This window comes from Poeciliopsis prolifica, unplaced genomic scaffold (genome assembly GCF_027474105.1).
Source record: "Poeciliopsis prolifica strain line A6 unplaced genomic scaffold, Auburn_PproV2 SCAFFOLD004, whole genome shotgun sequence".
Lineage (NCBI taxonomy): Eukaryota > Metazoa > Chordata > Actinopteri > Cyprinodontiformes > Poeciliidae > Poeciliopsis > Poeciliopsis prolifica.
The window spans coordinates 10,883,313-10,904,890 of NW_026562379.1; the positions used below are offsets into that span (position 1 = coordinate 10,883,313).

The 21,578-nt window shown below is 36.6% G+C and overlaps 3 protein-coding genes across 6 annotated transcripts in view; 1 reads left to right on the plus strand and 2 right to left on the minus strand.

Annotated features, from left to right (window-relative positions):
- Positions 1-353: 353 nt before the first annotated feature.
- On the plus strand, positions 354-6,518 carry tekt1 (tektin 1). The gene is made up of 8 exons (XM_055028255.1): positions 354-474; positions 1,412-1,581; positions 1,688-1,853; positions 1,994-2,122; positions 2,239-2,385; positions 3,799-4,024; positions 4,842-5,038; positions 6,269-6,518. The coding sequence occupies exons 2-8, from the start codon at positions 1,416-1,418 to the stop codon at positions 6,426-6,428; spliced, it is 1,191 nt and encodes a 396-aa protein (XP_054884230.1). The 5' UTR covers positions 354-474; positions 1,412-1,415; the 3' UTR covers positions 6,429-6,518.
- Positions 6,519-7,328: 810 nt separating this feature from the next.
- xaf1 (XIAP associated factor 1) lies at positions 7,329-10,813 on the minus strand. 3 transcript variants are annotated; one of them, XM_055028259.1, is made up of 7 exons: positions 10,718-10,813; positions 10,005-10,140; positions 9,840-9,896; positions 9,002-9,212; positions 8,839-8,903; positions 7,825-8,067; positions 7,329-7,739 (listed from the first exon to the last, which is right to left on the minus strand). In XM_055028259.1, exons 1-7 carry the CDS (start codon positions 10,753-10,755, stop codon positions 7,695-7,697), a joined length of 795 nt encoding a protein of 264 aa, XP_054884234.1. In that variant the 5' UTR covers positions 10,756-10,813; the 3' UTR covers positions 7,329-7,694. The 3 variants fall into 3 exon arrangements, with proteins under 3 accessions (XP_054884234.1, XP_054884233.1, XP_054884232.1); XM_055028258.1 differs by having other exon boundaries at positions 8,996-9,212; XM_055028257.1 differs by having other exon boundaries at positions 8,839-8,906; positions 8,996-9,212.
- A 1,862-nt stretch (positions 10,814-12,675) lies between these two features.
- The window catches only part of LOC129359376 (endothelin-converting enzyme-like 1), a 55,777-nt gene continuing 46,874 nt past the window's right edge, over positions 12,676-21,578 (minus strand). For both annotated transcript variants that reach the window (XM_055028957.1, XM_055028956.1), the window contains 4 exons: positions 19,337-19,402; positions 18,133-18,228; positions 15,052-15,128; positions 12,676-14,935 (listed from right to left, as the gene is read on the minus strand). In XM_055028957.1, coding sequence (XP_054884932.1) covers positions 14,836-14,935; positions 15,052-15,128; positions 18,133-18,228; positions 19,337-19,402 — 339 coding nt within the window. In that variant the 3' untranslated portion in view covers positions 12,676-14,835. The remainder of the gene's footprint in view (positions 14,936-15,051; positions 15,129-18,132; positions 18,229-19,336; positions 19,403-21,578) is intronic.

Genomic DNA, 21,578 nt, shown 5'->3' on the forward strand with positions numbered 1-21,578 from the left:
CACTTTCCTTTCAACTGTTTAATTAACAAGCCATTAAAGTTTCATTGTGATTCTGCTGCAGCTTAGAATATTTTCTTTCCAATTAAACAAACGGACTGTCCAGTACCATGGATAGCAACACCTCAGATTTCGATCATTTAACAGAACCGATCTTCAATAATGTCATGTGAAACAAGTTTACAGCTGAAACTTGTAGTAAAACACCTTTAATGACCGTTGACGAGAGAGAGAAAAAAAAGATTTAATCGTTTTAGAGTTGTCTCAACGTTGATGGGCTAGTGTACGACTTGACTTGAACGCACCATGCAGTTAAAACGCGGCGGTCAAACGCAGCGCCGCAGTGCTGCCCGCGGAGGAATCTCGCTTTTAGCTTGTCCCGAGCGGTTGCCATAGTAACCATTTGTTTTGTTAATTTGTGCCTGCAGTCGGCGGGATATCCGCTACATTTTGTTTGTTTCAGCTGCGCGAAAGAAGGTGCGTTTCACACAGCAACTTATTCATTCATAAACTTATATTAATGTCGAGATGAAAATTGTACTTTTTTTTCTTAAAGAGCACTGGTTAGCTAACAGGTTCAGGTGTGGGTGACTTGTTGCTAATGTCAACGGTTTTTGTTTTTTTTAATTGTTTAAGAATAAAAACTCGGGCGTGAAAATAAAGTTCAATGTGTTTTATGGTTTTAAGTATTCTGAAACAGTATGTTATTTAGTCCTTTCGAAAACACATAACAGAATCCCCGCAGTCAGGATAAGGTTTTAAGTGCATTTCAGTCTGTCACTTAAACTCTCAGTCTCTCGTTTTGTTGTTTTCCACAGTTTTTTTTTTTTTTTTTTTGCAGGACTGCTTCAGTGGTTTTATAGACAAAGCTTTCTTCTGGGACCCTTTTCTAAAAAGTCATTTGGGCTGCAACAAATGATTATTTGATTAATTGATTAATCTATCGAATATTCTGACTATTACCTGGGCAGGAATTCTGAGTAGAACAAATTTACAAAGGCTTTTTTAATCTTAAATGAAAAATGTAAATTTCTTTTGCATATTGTTCTTTCAGCAAACAGCCTGTTCTCAGTCTGCATACTCAAATGAACGGAATACTAAATTAATTGAAGATTAGTTGTTTCAGCCCTGAAAGCAGTACCTGCATAGTCCTTTTCTAAGAGTACTGACATGATATTTATGTTTTGTGTAATAAATAATGGCATAGTGGAATCCATTGTGTTTTTATTTACTGGTACTTAAAATTTATTAGAATAATTTTAAGACCAGGTAAAGACCAAATTATTTTTAAATTTTCCCTAACATCTAAAAACCCAGTTATAAAAGAGGTAAATTATTTATATTTTACCATTAATAATTGTATTTTCTGTTATCCGCTCCTCTGACATTCTCCTTGCCATCTATCTTTCTTCAGAACCATGTCTGTCCTAGACGTGACTATCCCGAAATTTGATGGACCTGATCTCCTCAATGTTGAGGTTGTCCTGAACCGCTCTGAGCTCTTTCGAGCAGAGTGCAAGAGGCTCATGTCGGAGTCTGAGAGCGCATGTATCCGTATGCAAGATGGTGACAGTAAGCGCCTTGGTAAGTAGGAAATGATGGGGTTGTGGTGGCTCATGTTTAGAATTAAAGGAAATTGCTTGCTTGTAATTGAGCTGTGATCTTTTTCTTTTCTCTCCTTGGTGTTCAGATCAGCGGGTCAGAGATATTCAGTTTTTAAGGAAGGAGGTGGAGATGAAGCTTGAAGAGCTTATTCCAGAGATTGATGCCCTTGAAGCCTTACAAAGCAGAGTGGTGAAGGCCCTGGCGATGTACCAAGATGCAATGAAAGTCACTCTTCTCTGTCTGGAGGCGAGGTGAAACCACTAAATCAGAAGCAAACGGCCTACCTTTCTCTTTTCTGTCTTAAGCTTCTGACAGCTGTCCTGAAATTTCAGTAACTTCAAGCTTAAACGCCTCGCTGTTGAGTGAAAATGTTCTGCTATGTGCCTTGCAGAAGGAAACGGGCCCCTTCTGACAGGGTGCATGATGCGGTGGACGCCGAGCTGCTGAAAGAATGTTCAATGTTACAGGAAGTGTCAGGTCTCCTTCAGATTGTGCTAGAGCAGATTGCTGAGCAGATACGGTGAGAACTCTGATTAATATCTGTGTATTGTGTTGTCCTATAATGATACTACTGAATGAGTATACATTTCATGAACAGGAACATGAAATGACGCTGATCTTCTTTTATTACTACAGTCTGGACAGGTCTGCTAAGTTCTATTTAGAACGGGATCTGAAGGAGAAATTTCAAGCTCAAAACATTGACAACTCTTGTGCCTTGATGACCATGCAGACAATCCCTAATAACCCAATGCCAAAGAAAAACATCACTATGCTGTCAAGGTAAACCATCAGCTTCTTGTTGTTCCCAGAAAACAAGAAATACTATAGTGTAGTTAATCTAAAGCCTGTTATTTGAAGCCCTCTTTATTGTTTTAATTTTAATGCACCTATTACACAAAATAGTAAGCCCATAACAAGCTTGAGGTAAAAATCTGAATTTACAGACAAAATGTTACAAACATTTGTCATCCATCCATGATTCTATACTTAATTTCTCATACCTGCCTGATATGGTGGTGAGCTGTGAGGGTTTGGACAGGACTGGACATTTGATCAAAATGCAACAGAACAGCACACAAGGAAACAGGTTACGCTAATAAAAAAGTAACCCTTTCATTGTTCTATTGTGGGAGGAAGTTAGAGTACCTGGAGAGAGCCAGGTCCTGCGCACAGGCTTTCTAAAATAACGTTGTCATGTAAAGAATTAGACAGTGATCAACAAACTATCTATTCCACATTTAATCTAACATTTGTTCGGTAAAATTCAACGGAAAAATACATCCACTAGGGGTAGGATGTGTGTGTTTGTGCAGGAAATATAAAAAATGTAAAAAAAAAAAAAGCAGTAACCCAGTTGTATAAGAGTGCACACCTATGAACTTAATTTACACCATGGGTGTCTTTGACAGCTGAAACTTGTAGATGCCTCATTGCTGCAGCACAACTGGATCAAATCAAACAAGCAGATGAAGTTTTCCAGATTGACAAGAGATGAAAAGAAACTAATTGTTCAGAAGTGTCACATAGGAGAAGGGTACAAAATGTTTAAAATATTTTAAATAGAATACCCCACAACATTATGAAAGAATATGTTATGGTCTAATAAAAGCAAACTTGACCTTTTTGACAATGGTTTCAAGAGCTGTGTGTGGACACTAAATGAACACCACACCTACAGGGAAACATGGTGGAGATAGTGTTTTACTGTGGAATAACTTTTTTTTAATAGATAAACTTGTGTTTTCTGTCAAGTTGAATAAAATCATAAACTCTTCCAAGTCGGTTTTGACCTGAAACTTTCTCGTCTCTAAAAGATGAAGATGAAGAGGAGTTTTAAAATTTTTTAGCACCACAATGAGTCCAAGAATGCATCCACATCCTCTTGACAATAACGACAGAAGAGAAAAAGTAAATCTTAGTCTCCAGAACTAAATCTGACATAAAATCTGGGGATTACTTAAAAGTCTGTTTACAGGAAAAGACCTCACAGTCTGATCGATTTGGAGAATCCTTAGGTAGACTGAAAAGGTGGTACTTTATAACTTCATCTCTCAACGTCTTTTGAGAGTTGCCTAATATATTTGTGTTTATAGACTTGACTTATAAGTCTTCAAAACTGGTCAAGATTTCAGGTGAAGATCATGAAGTATTTTCAGTCCAAGCTGTTTTTATGGTTTCCTTTCCCTTTTCCAGCGCAACAGTTACCCCAAAGCAGTGGGAGAACATCTCAGACCTCAACATAGCCAGGGCGGAGCAGCAGAAGAATAACTCTTTGTCCCTGCGTGCTCTGGTGGAGTCTCTGCTGGCGCAGGCGGCTGATGATATGCAGAAACAGTTCAGGAATACTAATGAAGCCTTCCAGCTCAACATTCAGCTGCTCAAGGCTGCCAAGACCCAACTGGAAGATAAGCTTCCGAAGGTAGGGCTCTATATGCGGTCACAAGATCAGAAGAAGAGGATGGCCTGGCTTCTAATCTACAGAGACCTCGCTCTTCACCAAAACTGACAAGATGTGCATTAGTCAGAATAGCAGCCAAAAGAACTGTGGGTCACTGGAGCAGCTGCAGAGATACTCTATTAGTATAGTGTCTAATAGGACAACTATTAGTTGTGCAATTCCAAAATTTATCAAATTGAAGGCCACTGCTGAAAGGGATCAAAGCAAATATGTGCAGCGAGGTGATCTGGTGAGGGGGATGTTAAAATGGCTCAGTCAAAGTACATACCAAAACCTAAACTAAAATCTATTGCTTCATTTGAAAACTACTCCTCATCCAAAACATTTAGTCTTCAGATGCGCAATCAGATGGTGGAGACATACCACCAATCACGTGCAGGTGTAAATGGATAATTTGTGGACTCACAAGAAGGTGGATGGGGCAGAAACATTTTCGTTCTTTGTTTGTAACCAGAAAAAGGAAATGCATCCTTTTGTTTTAGAATAATCCATAACTACCCAACAGTTAGCTGAGGTGCAGGACAGTTATGGATTGTTGTTTATCGCCAGAAGCAAAAGAGAAGTATCAACAAAATTAATAGAAACATATCAACAATAAGACAAAATCAAGAAGTAATAGTGATTTATAGTAAGTATTTGTACTGCGTATTCAAAGAAAGACACAGTATATTTACTTGGCCCGATACTGTTTTTGCATCTTGCTTTAGATTTATTGTCTAATTTGGTATCTTTGAGATGGCAGGGATTTATGGTTAAAATTATGAGTACTGCTCTCTAGGTCTTATGTGAGATCGGCAACCTTCAGAAGATCAGAGAGGATCTGCTGGCAGCCATCGCAGAGCATGAACAGTTCCTAAGTTTGGCCCAGGCCCGGCTTCTTCTGCGCAAAGAGAGGCCTGGCAAAGAGCAGTGTCTCGATGCACCCCAGGTCCAACTCCTCGCCGAGGTTGAGCAGCTCAACCTTCACATCGCCAAGTGAGTCCTACAATACGATACATGTTAATTGCTGTTGTTAGTGTACTTCCATTTGCTTCTGAAAACAACCCAAGTGTTTTTTGGTGTCTGGAAAGTGAGCCATTTCAAAAGTCTTTCGAACATAACATCACAAATCAGCAGGCATTACCCTTCAACTAGCAACCCCAGCAGAACCCAGCCCATTACTTAACAACCCAAGTGCCAGCATGTTTGGTCAGCTGGTTTTATTGCTACATGCGCTCTATAACGACTACTAAAAAAGTCGTGAGTTTTGTTGTTGACTTACCATCCAGAAGGCTTACCATCCAGAAGCCACTTGATGCACTCTTTTTGTGGTTGGTTGTGCAGAAGGCTCTACTTCTGCTTTTCAAATTTGTACAGTTGCATAATTGTGTATCTGATTGCAGGTATTTTCACATGTGAGTGTAAACATTGAGTTGGGGCTGTGGCCAACAACAGCTTACTTGGATTTAAAGTAATCCAAGTAAAACATGTAATGAACATGTTTTGATCTATCCTCTGTCAAATGTTGTCAGCTCTCTGAAAACTTTTGTGTTAGATCTATGTATTTACAGATCCCTTCCCTGTCCTGTTCGATTTGACATTCGGTTCTGTTTTGGGGCCATTGCTGTGTCTATTGTACCTGCTTCTACTTGGCCCAATACTGTCATCTTTTAAGGATATTTTCCATCATTGCTATGCAGATGATATCCAATTCTTTTATCTTCAAAATTAAGTTTTGAAACGGTACATTTTACTATGGTAAATTAAAAGCTGCTTGTCTGGAAGAAATTTTCTATAGTTCAATGAAGACGAAACATAAATAATATTATTCTTGGCTCCACAAATAGTACAGTAATTGTAAAAATAAAGCTTATCCTCCAGCCTCTTGGTTATTTGGCTGAATCTTCAGGTAGAAAGTTTAGGATAGCCTTGGACTCAGGTTTTATATCTTAAAATCATGTCAAATCTCTGTCAAATCTCTGGTTCGACCCTGTTTCTACCATCTGCTAAGTATTGCTAAGTAATGTCTCAATGGCTAACATTTCTAGAGCTTTAAAGTGAGTACTACAGGATTCAAAGAAATACAGAGCACATTTACTGGAATATCACTGGAAACCCACCGTCCCTTTTCTATTTTCATAGATTTTTTCAGAGTTCCTGTTCATAAAAATTGTACTTCAGAGCCTGTCATGACATGGTTGTTTGTTTTTTATTTTGTTCTGTTAGACTGCGTGAGGAATTGGCTCTGTCTGAGGAGGAACAGAGGGCGCTGGTTCGCTGTCAGATGGAGCTGCAGGACAACATCAACATCAAAACCAACTCTCTATACATTGATGAGGTCGTCTGCATGCAGCTCCGGGAGCCAGTTGTCATTTGCCACGTCTGACCAATCAGCAGCAAAGCTTCATGTGTATGTGTTATTGATACATATAGGCATGTAGAATATGTCAGAAAATAAATACAGTTATATAACATACCAATTTTTTTTACGCTGTGACTGAAACTTTCCTAGTTTAAAATCACTTACTAAAAGTTTTTATGTCAGCACACTGCCTGGCAAAACTAATTATATTCTTGAACTTCAACCTCTGTAGTTTATTGAGACTTTTGTGTGAGACACCAACACAAAGTAGGAGATTATTGTGAAGAGGAAGGAAGGTGATGCATAGTTTGACATTCTAACTCATCAATAAAATGTTATGGACTTTCAGTTGCCAGGACAACTATAAGGAGTCATGACAACAGACACCTGAGCTGTGGTATCTTTGCATCTCCTCCAATTACCATGGGCCTCATGGCTGCTTTCTCAAATTAAACCTCTTTTTGAATGACTTAGTTCATTTGGATGGCCATATCTTGGTTGTGGCATACTCTATTTTCAGATGACGGATTGAACAAAGCTCTGTGAGACATTCAAAGCCTGTGAAGTAGATTTATAAATGTCACAAAACAGATGGCTTATACTATATCCAGTTACACACAGGTGAACCCAATTTTTAGATTAAAAAAATATATTTTAAATGTTATAAACATGCATCATTTCCCTTGCGATTCACAACAGTACACTACTTTGATTTGGACTCCAATAAAAAACACTGGCATTTTGGGGGACACTGAAAATGTAATGAGACAGGATATTTACAAATTTTTAATACATTGAACAGAATTATAGATAAAATTGCAGTGAGTGTGGAAATAAGACAGTAGGGTATGGAATCTAAACTACTGTAGTTTATGCTCCAAACATATTAGTACAAACTAAATGACCAAAGTAATTGTTGACTTTTTTAAAGACAATATTTTATTAAACTACATAATGAAAGTACACAAAATTCACAATAATGGATGATTTTATTTGTAATTTCATATTCATAACAAAATATATCATGAAACCAAATAGTGTTTCTTCTGCCGGGATGAATTCACACTTTCCTTCAAATGACAAGAGTTTAAACAAGAGGAAAGCTGATGTCTTTATGACACACCATTGACACTCATATGGCTTGAAAATATACAATACTCCACTTTCAAAAGATGATTCAGCTAAAAATAAAAATGACTAAACAAAAAAAATGTAAACACACACGCAGTTGAGACAATGGATGCTGATCATTACTCTCAGGTGATCCGTTCAAAAAACTTGTCTCCGTCCTTAGCCCTCTCTGTCTTTCAAGACAGCATGGACTCTGCATTTTGCCTACAACATGAAAAAGAAGAAAAACATTGTTATCAAAGGAAATATTTAGCATAAATAAAAAGCCTGTGTGATTCAGGTATTTTACCTCATGCCATTTCAGTGTTGAGACCGGCAGGGCCAGATGACAATGTGGACAGGTGCTGATCTGGTCCTGGTCTCCACTGACCCACGGACCCCGTGTCCCTTCATGTGACTGGGAAGTGGATTTATAAGCACTTCTCAGCTGGTCTTGACTCTGCTGCTTGAATAAGTCGTCTTTATCCTCCCACTTTTCTTCTTTGTTGTCAACCTCTTCATAGAGCAGCTTTGATTCTTGATAACACCTCACCTGCGTGTGAGAAAGGAAGACAGACATAGATACGTGTCAAAGTGAATTCTTGAGGCTATAAGTCCAACTATTACTGTGGAGATGCAGTTCAGGATCAGCAGATGACAAAACACAACATTTAAGACTAAATAAAGTCTTATATCAATCCACAACAAATTTCTGTGTTTTCTGAATTTTATGACTGCATCAATTAAGTGAAATTTATGTTTATTGAGTTATATTAATTCCATGTATTTTCTAAGGTAATGTAATGCTTTGAATCTTAAAGTATGTATCTGGTGATGTTTTACAAATTTTTTACCATAAATTTTTATGGTGTGGAATTAATAAAAGGTCTGTTTAATACCTGCCCAAAGGTAAATTAGCCTCAGTGGAAAAAAAATCTGGTCAGAAAACAACTTTTTAGATGTGTGAAACATGGTAGTGGCATTAGCATGCTCTGGTGACAAGGGATACTGAAGCAGGGCAAAGCTGGTGGAGACATAACCCAAAAGACTTGCAGCTGCAGTTGAAGTAAAGTATAGTTCTACAAAGCACTGCCTCAGAGGGACTTAATACATATACATGCCACACTTTTCAGATATTTACTTGTTATAAATAAAGTTAAATATTGCATCCTTTTCCTTCCTCTTGACAATTATACATTACCTTGATAGTATTGCCATATTGAGGTCTATGAGAATATTATGACAAAATATGAATTATGAACTGCATGATTCATATTAGATTCACAATTTCTCAAGAAAACATAATGAAATATGTTTAACGTACCTCATGATGGTCTATTTCTTTTTCTAGAAATGATCTCCCAAAGTTACTGCAGCTCACTCTGTTCTCTGCTGAGACAAAGAAAAGTTCAGGCTAAACAGGAGGGAAATATATTCTGGACTTTAAGTAAGTTCAAGGCTGAATTGGTCCATTTCAGTACTTTGAGTTTGAGTTTGAGTTTGAGTCGAGTCCTCTCCATCGGCAGCTGAGCAGGTTGAACTGTGCTCTGACTGGTCACTCAGTTTGACATAGCGACCGCAGTCCTGGCAGAGCTCTGTGCGACTCCCACACATCACAGTGTGCTCCTCCAGCTGCTTCCACGGCACCTCCAGTTCACAGAACATACACTTCTGCAGTCGCTCCAGACACTCCTCTGCCTGGAAGCACAGCAGAGTTGGAAAGATCCATTTGTTCTGTCGCATGCACCGATATGTTTACTCTGACAAGAAATTGCTTTTTCAAATAACTCCCTACAGGCTGCATGAGGTTTCTGATACTGGTGGCAAAGACCTGCATTCAGTGAAATTATAATGAGACAACGCCATTCAGACAAAGCTGACCCTTGAAAAATAATATCCAAGAAGTCCTTTCTGCACTGATATCGCACTACTACATTAAAGGCAATTGAAGTATACTTAGCTTATACTGAAAAGCATAAAGAGTTTTGGTAAATTCTAATCATTAACTGGGCTTTGAAGCAAAGTCCGTCGGTTTTCAGTCAGCTAAAGTCAGGTGAACCAAAAGTTTCATGTAGAATTGGAGATCCCAAAGATATAGCTTTTTTTTGTATAATCTATTTTGCTTTTGTAGCGATGTCTATTTTTTATCTCATTCCTGGCCCTAGACTTCCTTAACCTTAACTTCTTATAAATGTTTCAGTCCAAAGCAGTGAGACTGGATGTAAATGAACAACAACAACAACAAAAAATGGACGTAGAAAGACATCAAGGTTGAGATGTCAGATGTTTCTCCACACAACGTTGTACGAGTTCAAAGAAACTCACTTCATGATCCTCGAGGTGACACCGTTCAATCTTCTTGTTGCACTTGGAGCATTTCACCTTTAGACAGAGAGAAATGGTTTGATAGGAAATAACTTCATTAGGGTCATTCTGCAGGGAAAATATTGGAAAACAACAAAGCGGTGTAGTTTATACACGGATGATCACCTGGGTGTGCTGCTCCTCTCTGTGCTGGCTCAGCTGGTCTTTGGGGACAGCTTCATCACAGTCAGGACAGACACTCAAAAATCGTTTGCAGTGGCTCTCATGCAGAGGGAAGTTGGCCTCTGCCACCTCTTTGTGGCTGAGAGGGAAAATAAAGTGCAAGTTCACGAGACAAATACTTCGGGATAACTTTAAATGCTTTTATGACCTGGTAAAGATTTGAATCTTTGAACCAGGAAGTTCTCTTATCAAGGACTGACAACTCCACAGGGTGAGATCGTGTAACCCTAAAAGTGAATTCAAGAGTTATTTCCCTTTAACAGTGTCTTAACAACATGACTCACTCTGATCAGAGGGGCAGAAATCATTTTAAATTTGAAAGTTAACTTATTGTTTATTTTGACCAGCTGTTTTCCAGGACCTACAGAGAAGTTACACAGCGACTCCAAATATGTCATTTCAAACTTAGGCCACACTGAAGTGATACCTTTCTTTTTGCACCTGCGCTTCTTTTAGTCAAACACCTTAAAGAGCTTCCAGACATTTAACTTCAGGTTGGGCTGAGATAGAAATGTGAACAATTGGTTCTAAAACCAAGGCGTCTTTACCATCTACACCTCAAAGATCCGTATTGTTATTATTCAGGCTGTTTATGCTGATAATAAAACAAAACTTAAATCATTTATCGTTCAGTGCAGTTCTGAGTCACTTCTTACCATGTTTCACAGGTTCGGGTTGGTTCTGTGTTGTCCATCGACAGCTGTTGTTCAGAAAGGGAAAGATTGTCTTGAAGCGTCAACACAAACTTCAATCACGTTTCTCCGAAACAGAAAGTGAAATAATTTGCTCTTCAGGCTGCACGTACCCCGACTCACCACCGGGAGGCGCTGCAGGCACTTGAGTGGTGATTTATATTGACTGCTGTATTTACTCATATATTAACATTTCAAATACCAAAACGTCAAATACAGTTGCTGCTTCCGTTTATTAAAAAAAGTCTTGTAATTCAATGTAAATTATTTCCTTATCACTATATGTTTATTTAATTTAATTTTTTTTAATTTTATTTTCTTCTTCTGTTTATATACAATATCAGTGTTTCAAAGACAGTTGCTGCTTTGGCTTCACCAGGTGTGATGAAAGAAACAGAAGCACAGAGTTTCTAGCAGGAGCTCTTTATGACCAATAATAACTTGGTTTTTAAAACAAAAATCACTTCACCAGAATCAATTCTTGGAAATCAATTACAAGGAAATTGTGGCTGCTTATCAAAACAGCACCTCTGAAAATTCTTGAAGCAAAACTGAAACTGTTTCAGTAATCAGTTTTGTTTTTGTATAAAGCAAAAACACAACAGTTGAATGCATTTTCACATCTAAAAAGAAAGTAGAGCTTTCTTTTTAGCTCGACTGTTTCTTTCTTTTTATCTCTGTCTTAGGTTTTGTGAGTTGAGTTGAAATATTTTAGGTTAGCTGTTGCACATTCCATTTGGCTTTCCTTTTTTGATCAAAAGAATCCTCACGAAACAGTGTTTCAGAGAAGATTAAATTTACATTTTAAAGCAGCAGTTTGAAAAAAAAAATCTTTCTTGTTCAAAATTAAAGTCCTGTGATTTAGAAAACAATTAATGTCATCTGACTTTGCTGCAAATCCAACTGCTGAGAAGACATTCTCAAGTCCAGACATCATATGTCCTGAAATGAAATACCACTTTGAAAAGATGGCATACTTGATCTGATGCTTCTGGGAGCATCAGATCATTTCTAATTCTGCACATTAATTTTTTTGAAGGATATGGGAGAAATTTTAGAATCAAAATGAAAAAAAAACAAACAAAAAAAAAAACTGCAATTTTTTTTGAGAGCTACCAGCTTCCTAAATCTCAATTTCTATTTTCCGGAGGATCTGAGATGCATATCACCATAGGTAAAAGTTCTGAATCGGAGCATGAACGCAAATCAGGCATGTTTCTATTTTAACACAAGTGTAAAGAAACAACACTGGTGTTTTATACTGGTTAAGAAAACAACAGTAATTTTAGATTGAAATTATGCCACCAAACACTGTTCTGCAAATCTAATCTTCCATACAGGGTCTCTTATTTGCTGGGAATGATTTGCTGAGTGATTTACACATCAGTGTAAATATGCATGCCTCCACACAATCTATTAAAAATCCATAGTGCTGACTGAGCTGCTTGTTTCTGATGCAGTACACAGATCAGTGGAGGCTGGAAGACTAAAGACTTTGTATCAACTTTTGCTGTTGATACTGCTCAAACTTGCATTTATTATGTTATTTATGTTTAAAAATATTAGCTGGAGTCTTTGAACATTTCACAGTTATTCTTAGCGACATGGATTAAAATAATAAAGAGTCATTCCAGCTCAAATACATTGCAATTTGTTTTTGCAATGTTGCAAAATATATATAAAAGGTTAATGGTGTAAAAATTTATGCAAGGCTCTGTATGTTGTATAAAACAACATCCTAGCTTATACAGATTGTGTTGTATTGATTTCTGGCAGGGTTTGCATGTCATAAACAACCCTGAGGCAGAGTGGGAGAGGTGGACTTTCAATGCCTGACGATATTAAGCCAAGTGTTTTAGTTCACATCACTCAGATCTTGAGAACCTGGATGAAAACGCAGTTATTGAACCACCTGGACACGGTGAGTGAGCCTTTGTTTTTATTAGAACATTAAACAGCGACCAACAGAGAGGAAAAGAGAGCAGCCACATGTGGGTTAGCAGCTGTACACTGAGGCGCATGTGTGATCCTCTATGTTAATCAGTCAGGTTTTAATGCTGCTCTGGATGGAAACATGCACTCACTTCAACAACCATTATATCTGATATACTTCTTCACTGTACAAAGAGTCTAATCATTCTTCTGGTTTGGTATCAACAAATTCTTCATAGAAAAGTAACACTGTGTACAAATGTATGATTCTTTAGAATTACAGTTGGACTTTATTGTACAGGATGTTGGGTTTTGTGATGAGTTACATGTAACATGTGACCTCCAATAGTTCTGTTTTGGCAGCATGGACTGAAGAGACGATTTCTCTCTTTGGTGCTGCGTGTTGCTACAAATCCTGAGAAAAGTACTCAGCATGAGTCAACAGGGTTTTTTTTGTTTGTTTTCTTTTTCCGAAAAAAAAATAAAATAAAAATAAAATAAGAAAGTCTTACAAACACTCACAGCAACGAAAGACCAATGCAGGCAAACATTAATTACAGTCGAGACGAGCTGAACACTGACCATTGCTCTCCGTGGCCACAAGAGGGCAGCGCTGCAACACATTTTACATTCCAACCCCAGAGCGAGGAAACACCAATGTTTTCTAATAACTGAAGGAATTGTCTCTAAACTGTTTTAGGGTTTCTTTCCATGAGGCTCTCACAATAGTAAGATGGAATTTTAGCCAATTTTAATATTTAATTTTATTATTTACCCACACATTAAAAAAAAAAAAAAAAAACTGTCAACAAATCCACTGAAATCAAGGATTTCTACTGGCCACTCCAAAACTTTAACTTTAATGTTCTTAACTTACTTTGTAACTAATTGTCAGTAAGGTGTAGTAAAGTGCAAATTTGAAAGACTCATTTAATACCAAATTTCAACTTTCAGGCTGAGATTTTGAGATGTTGCTTTGATTTTTACTCATGATCTTTCTACTAAATGCCATCTACTGTGTGAAGTGCACTTGTCTCATAATACACACAACATGATGCTGCCACCTCTGTGGTACACAGTTGGGATGGTTTTAATCAGGACAGGACATATCTCCAAACACTAAGATCTTTGTTAATCAGTGCATTTGCAAACTGTAATCTTATTTATTTATTTATTTTTGTTGCTTTTGGAGAGGATTTTTTCTCTCTAAAGGGCCTTTCTCCCCATGCTGATACAGGACTCATTTCACAGCAGATAATGACTCTCGTACAAGCTTCAGTCAGCATCTTTACAAAGTTTGCTTTTTTCCTGGGGTCGATACAAACATTTTACACCAAACTACGCTCATCTTTTGTACACAGAACCTGTCTCTATCCTGGAACAGTATGTTTGTACGTATGCCTCCATTTAACTCGGATGACATCATCTGGGTTTCTTCAAATTTTTTATCATCTTTCATGTTGTGAATTGAAATAAGTTTGTTAATCCTAATTGATTTATAACAGAAAAAGTTCAGTTAGCTCTAATACCATACAGTGAGAAAAAAAACCCAAACAAACAAAAAAAAAAAAAAAATGCGTACGCATGAATGTAAATGTGTTTTCTCTGGAGGATAATAAAAATAGGAATTTAGCCACAGCAAGGGGAATATGATGTTTAATTTCCTGGCATGAGAGCAAAGAATTTATGAACTGGAAATGGTAGTGAGAATGAAAGTGACGCCTGCAGATGGATACTTCCTGAATGTTTGACTGGCACTAAGATATTCACTCTAAATTTACAGTTTTTTCACTATGAAATAAGCCTTTTTCATAAAAAAGCAAACAAGAAAACATAATGCCTAACCTGAAACAAAACTCTATGAATTCTAAACATAATGTATGAGATATCTGCTAAATAGAAAAATAGATGATTTCAAAATAAATGTAAACATAGAAAAATATTTATAATCACGTGATATTTGTACACAAGCTACAGTCACATGACTTATGCTTGGTTTGACCAGTGGTACTCAGTCACTGACAGTGATGATGATGATCCGTAGGCAGGGGTCTCAACACTGTTTCCTCCCTGATGAGCTACGGGAATATGTGATGTGTCTGAAGAAACGCTGAGTTTCATTTGGATCTTGAAAATTGAGGGTCACCGGGTCACCAAACAGAGCACTTTTCCACAGGGTTCATCGGAGACCCCTTAGGACAGTTGAAAACGCGGGCAAACTCATCAAACTGGGAAACGCTGCCCAGCACCCTGCAAATAGGAATAAAAAGAAATTAAAAGTGATGTGGAATGTGTGAAATATGACATTATTCATGAATGTTATAGCAGAATTATTTTTCAAAACCAAAATTAAATAAAAATGTCACCTGCAATGCTCTGGTGCATGCTTGTCAGTGAGCAGCTGCAGATAGATTGACTGAGATCTTCTCTTCATACACCAGTTCTGACAGAAAAAAACAAAACAACATAACAGTGGCTTGAAGGGTTTATATCATTTTGCAGCTTGAAAACATGGTGAAAGTATGAAAAACTTTTAAATCAAAGTCTGCCTTAAGAATGGTTTTTCTAAACAGTAATTTTAAAAACCATTCTGTCAACAGTGCTGTTTTCTTGATTTAGTAAAATATATTTTTTAAAGACACCATATTAAAAAAGTATGTGGCGGCTTACTGGCAATTCAGAAAAGGGATGAACTGAGAACTCTAAAGTGTAGACCTATTGCTCATAGAATATAAAAAACTGGAATCCTGCAATTAAAAGAAAGAAAGAACAAAACTCCCCGGAGATTTTTCTTTGACCTTGTGTGGCCATAGTGTGATGCACTGGTGTCAAAGGTCAGTGCTCCAAACACCATGTCGTCTCTCTTTCAATAGCTTTTGTGTCGGTTGTATTGTGCGATCTTTATTTCTTTTTATTTGTAATCATGTAAAACAAATATACATATCAAGAGGCTGGAACAGAATTGAAATGGAAAAGCTATAAAAAGAAAACAGTATATAATTCCAGTTAGTTTTATTGCATTGACCTTATAAGCATCCATGTATCACAATAAATGAGAAAAAAAATACCAGAGCTTCTGCAGCTGTAGTTCTGGTCACTTTATGCTTTTCTTGATATTTTCTGCTGTGCTTTTATTTAACTACTTTTTATGGTGTTTTAAACAGCTTTTCTGCATTTGTGATAAATTCTTATGCCTTTTAAACACCAGTTTTGCTGAGCAAATGTGCAACAGAGCGAGGCAGCACACAAGTAAAAAGTTTAAGAGAGAAGCGTTCATACAAATGTTAAGGCAGTCACATATGAAGAGTGGCTAGTTGTATATTAACACATTGAAAGTTGCTTTCTCAGTGTAGAATATCTAAGAAAGACATCAATTAAAGTGTGAAACTCTGCAGGAAGTACAAGAACAGCAGAGCCACCATGGTTGTGAGGTAGCTGAATGTAGAGTGGGATAAAGACGCCCAGCAGGGCAGACCAGAAACAATCTAGAAACAATTCGGTGATTATCTTGAGCATCTTCCAGCATAATGAAGCACCATGAAGACCTATAGCCAAGAAAGACCTGAGGTCTTTCTCAGCAAGAGGTCTATATGGCCTCCTTCAGAGTAACATCATATTAATTGAGGTATTTTGCCATTTTGTCAACTCCGTCAGCGTTTCAAACTGACAGTGGGGCTCTTTCAGTGATAGTGTCAACAAATCTCACTTAAGTGTGCACTTAATTCATTTTAATATATTTTACATAAATGGCTTTACTTCACATGTATAAAGTTTTTTGTTTTACTCACTAGTTTGTCACCACCTTCAGTTCTGTGTCAACTCTGTCATGCACTGTGAACTCCTTCAGATGGACTTTGTTGTTTTTTATTTTAAATAGTGTATTTTTTTGTTTCTTGAGCAGCATTTGTCCGTAAAACTGAGTAAAAATATCAGTAATAGGGTCATTAAAAATAATTTTATATTTATCTTTGTCAGAATTTTGTAATTTTCAAAAAACATGTTGCAACTGGGAGCCTGTACCTTAAAATGTTTACATTTCCAAAACATTGTTTGTCATATTTGTATACATACACTGGAAGAATAACTTAAAAATGTGTGGGAAAATTTAAACCCATTTAGTCTCATTTCTCAAGAATCACTGAAATGCATTTATAAATAAGTAGAGAGTATTTCCAAAAGTTGGATCAACAAATGTAGCATTGTTTTCTTGAAATAATATGCATGTGTCATCCACCTGAGGTGTTTGATGCCCTTAAACTAAACTTTGATCTCATCTAAACTCATCTGTTTTGAAAAACTTTATATATAATTACATGTTGTGAATAATGACAAGATAAATGTCATCGTTCAGCTTAGCAGCTTGTACCTGAGAGAAATTGGTCTTTGTGTTATGTCAAATAATTATACCCCAGAGAAACAAGAAGTCAGGAAACAGTAGTTCCTACTTCCATCTCAGAAATCTGATCAACATAAAATAGTGGTAATTTGAAAACAATGCTGATCTAATATTTAAATATATGTAATTTTAGGGGCACCGTTAACTGTACCACTTTATTAAAAAACAAAAGAGGACAAGTGTTAGATTTAAAGGTAATGCTTTCATGTTTAGAAATTGATCCTGGTTCTGTAACTTAAAAATAATTTGTTTAAAGGTTTCTTTTCTTTTTTTAGTACTTTTTAATCTTCCTCTGTGTACAGTGACCAGAAATGTTGACAGAAAATAATCGAATACAGCTTTCTCTGGTTCACATTTTTCTATTGTTGATGTGGTCGAACACAGAGTAACTGTGTGGTCGGACTTGTTTCTTATGTGACGACTAATTAAATGGAATAAACCCCTGCAATTTGTTTGTGATTAATACCTTTGAAGTCCTCATGCTGTGATGATCACATTTCTCTTAACTTATTTTGGGTTTTATAGTCAACCTTATAAGTCTTCTGTTTAAGAGACACGTGTGTCAGCCTGCTGTGCAGGTTGGAGGGTCGGATTCATTTTGTTCGAGGTGATTGCATCGCCTCAAGCATCTTATTCACACTTGCACATGACATTTCAAATGAATGTAAGCACATATTCCTGATTTTCATAACACTTCCCTCAGGGCAGGAGTTTTAAAAAAATGAGCCTAAACACACCACGTTGCATTCTTAAGCGTTTTCAGATTCCGCCTCGGTTACATTAAGCTATGAATTTCAATGAAACTATTGAATTTCAATGACGACTCGTAATACTTAAAAGGATCAGGGGTGGTCTAGCGCTCCGAGACACTGTGCTGTCATCAAGGCTCTGCTGATTTAATCCCTCTAATACTTAATGTATCTATCAGCTAATGCTGGTATGTGACACCTACAACCTGTCCTCTAGTTTCCAGCTCCAGCTGAGAGTGGCACCTGATATGATATGATAAGTAAATGTAAAGAAAAACAGAGCCGGAGACAAACTTCCTCACCTGTGCAAAGGCTATGAAGAGCAGCTGTTCGTGGGTGTATTTTAGCTTAGGGAGGGGCCTCTCTGGACCGTTATCCCTCACCCATTTTTGATAAGCCTGCAAGGAGAAGTGAAGGGATAATGATTGACAGAAAATAGAAAAACAAATAACCTTCAGGTTAGATGTTAGAATGCTCCTCACTTTTCAAAGGAAAGTAAGAAAACAGATGTAGCAGAAAACATTCAAGCATGCTACAAAATACATGTTCACTTATTTTATTGGGATTTTTTATGATGAACCTGTACAAAGTAGCACAGAATTGTGAATAAAAAAGTGTGAGATGTATTTGTATCTTGTTTGCTGTCTCATCCACACGGCCTTTAGAAAACCGCAAAGAGGGTTTGTTATGGCTGTTTTTTTCCTAGCTACTGCTTTGTTCTTACCACTCTTCTTTCTCTGCAACCTTTCTCCTGACCTGCTTATTGTGTTCAAAAATCTTCATGATGCTCTTTGTTCACCAATGCACTCTAACAAACCTGTGGGGCCCATTAATTAGTCACAATGAATCACATTTAGCTTATCCAACTTAATTTATTCTGATTATTAAGTTGTCAAGTTCAGAAAACATAAAGTAGTTTTGACAAATTACTATTTGTGACCATTTACCACAATTTTTTAAAGTTGGAGGTGCATTCTCTCTTCACAGCATTTAAACTGAGATTAAATTCTTCAAAAGTGGAATTGATTTAGTAATTAGGTGATTTCTGCAGACAATTGGTGTTGCTGGATTTTATTTAGAGGTGTACAACTAATTAAGAATGAATAAAAATGCATCCCATTCTTCTGAAAAATCTGTATTTCCTTAACAATTGTGAGTTTATGTGTCACATAAAATCCCAAAGAGAGGCATAATAATTTATGATATTAATAGAAAAAGAGGTATGAAGGTTTTTGCACTATATGTGAATTATGTAACTGTAGGGAGATTAATTTTTGTATTTACCAACATTAAATACTCTTCAGTTACTATATATTCTCAGACAATAATAGAACATCCACATTTCTCTTTCTAAGGAAATTCAAAAATTTAAATAAATCAGATCTTTTATCTCGACTCTAGTGCAGTTCAGCCTTTACTCATTTAATGAAACAAACTAGGATTTAAGAAATGTTCAGAAAGCTGTGGGGGAAAAATTGAATTATAACTGCAAAGTTTTTTACTTACGTAGTACGACAATTTTAGTCCTCCCATGTCGGCTATGTTCTCTCCTAATGTCAGGCGGCCATTCACCTGAACACACAGGAAGGACGGAAGATTAATAAACAGTAAAAAGCTTTTTAAAGGACTGTAATATCAAGTTCACTCCGTCCAGGAGATTTATGCTGCAAAACAATGGTAAATGCTCCAGTGGGGCTTGCAATTTTGTATGACTCACGTCAAAGGTCACTTTGACTTTACATGTCAAACCTTCAAGTTGTGCAGCTAGCAGTTATTTTTGTTTTGATTTTGTAATTTTAAAACGATGCAATGAATTGGACATTGCTCTTTTGTAAAGTGTCATCATATTAGTTCTTGGACAAATATTGTGATTTCTTGGAGCTACTTTCTGTTTTATTTCCTAAGCCAACACTAGTTATCTAGTTTTGACTTCATGCAGTCGTGGCTAAAATGCTTAACAGTGAGACCAATTTTGCACAGTTTTGTTTTAGATGTGTAGATTAATAAGATGTTTGCATTTCAAATCATTCCAAGTCAGAGATTTATTTAAAAACATTCATTTTCCAACAAAAAACTCCACATTACACAGGTGGAAAATGGTGAGCAAACTATTAACTTGAATTTAATTAAAAGCAGAAATATAGCTGTAAGACTTTCCAGCTGAATTCAGATTGCTATAAAAAGAACAGATGTCCTTAAATCATCATCAGCATCTTCAGTTAGAAATGGGCAGCATTGTTGCCTAGCAGCAAGAAGATCATGGGTTTGTCGCCGATCTGCTCATGGTCTGCACTTTCTCTCACATGTTGACGGCTGGAGACATTCCTAAGTAGAAATGAGCAGCTGATGATAATGATAGTTGTTTACAATAGTAATCTTTAAAGAAAAATGTTAAGTCTTCACCACTCCACAAAAATGGTCTTGCATATAAAGAAAATGCTGCTACGAATTTCACATGTGATAGAACCTTTTCAAGATGATCAAGAAGTGGAGCACCAACAAAACAAAACGTTCAGAACCATTTCTTCCAGACGACTCCACTATGACAGTGTGTTCCCACCAGTGCAGAGCTTGCTCAGCAGAGTCTGAATAGAATTTGGAATGAAGGCTTTCAGATAGTTATCTTGTTTACAACAAGGCATCATAAACCATGTTGTTTCCAAGAAAAACATCAAGAACGGACTGAAACCCCGTGAGACGTATTAAGGTGGACAAATCCTTTCTATGTGACATTTTTTAATACTTATGTATTTTATTGTGTTAAATTGACTTATAGTGTTAAGTCTGCCATGCAACCGGCATTGACTCCTCTGACCAATGGTCTTCATCATGTTGAAGTCAATTCAATGTGAAGTATTTCAGATCAGTCTGATTCAGGTTTAAACTGTAATAAAATACAGTTGAATTCAGTTAATTAAAAAATGTAATTAGCTAAAAACTGTCCGTGGAACAAGCAAATTTGCTCAAAACGTGAGAATCGATATAAAGTAGTGATGTCTGAATATTTTACAACATGACAGAATATGGTGTCACAAGAAAAGAGGGATTACTCAGGAGCTCAAATAAAATTGATATTTAGGACCAGTTGCCTGGAAAGTTGGGGTTACAGTAATGCATCTTTTGATACCGATCTGAAACCAAGAAAACTCAGAGCCAACAAAACCCACACCGATACCAATACTTGTTATTCAAATATGATATATATTCAAACACACTGATTTTTCCTTTAAAATATTTTGCTAAAACCTAGGACAGAATTCAGATAAAGATTATTGGTGTCTAAAAAGATACTTTAATAACATTAACACGATAAAGAAAACCAATAGAAAAACAGAACTAGTTTGTGAGCGTTGTTTCCTAAATAAAAAAAAGTGCAAAAAATTGTCATGAGCAAATTGAAGCAAAATTATTTTTACTCTAGGGTTGAGAAAATATAGTACAAAAATAATGTAAAATTTAAAGAGGGAATCTGAAACTAAAGTATCCATCTTATGATACTACTGATTGTATACTGATATGGACTCAATATTATGAATATTTTGGATTGATCCACCACCTCTGCTGAAAAAGTTTCCAGATCTGTACCCCCCCAGAGAATATCTAATTAGGTTTTATGAAACTACTATATTTTAAAAAAACAGATTAGACCAATGTGAGTCAGGGAGAAGCGTCAACTCTGTAGTTTGACCGTTTACATAAATTTGTTGTTGATAAAACACTTTAAATGAACCAAACGTTTTTATCATGC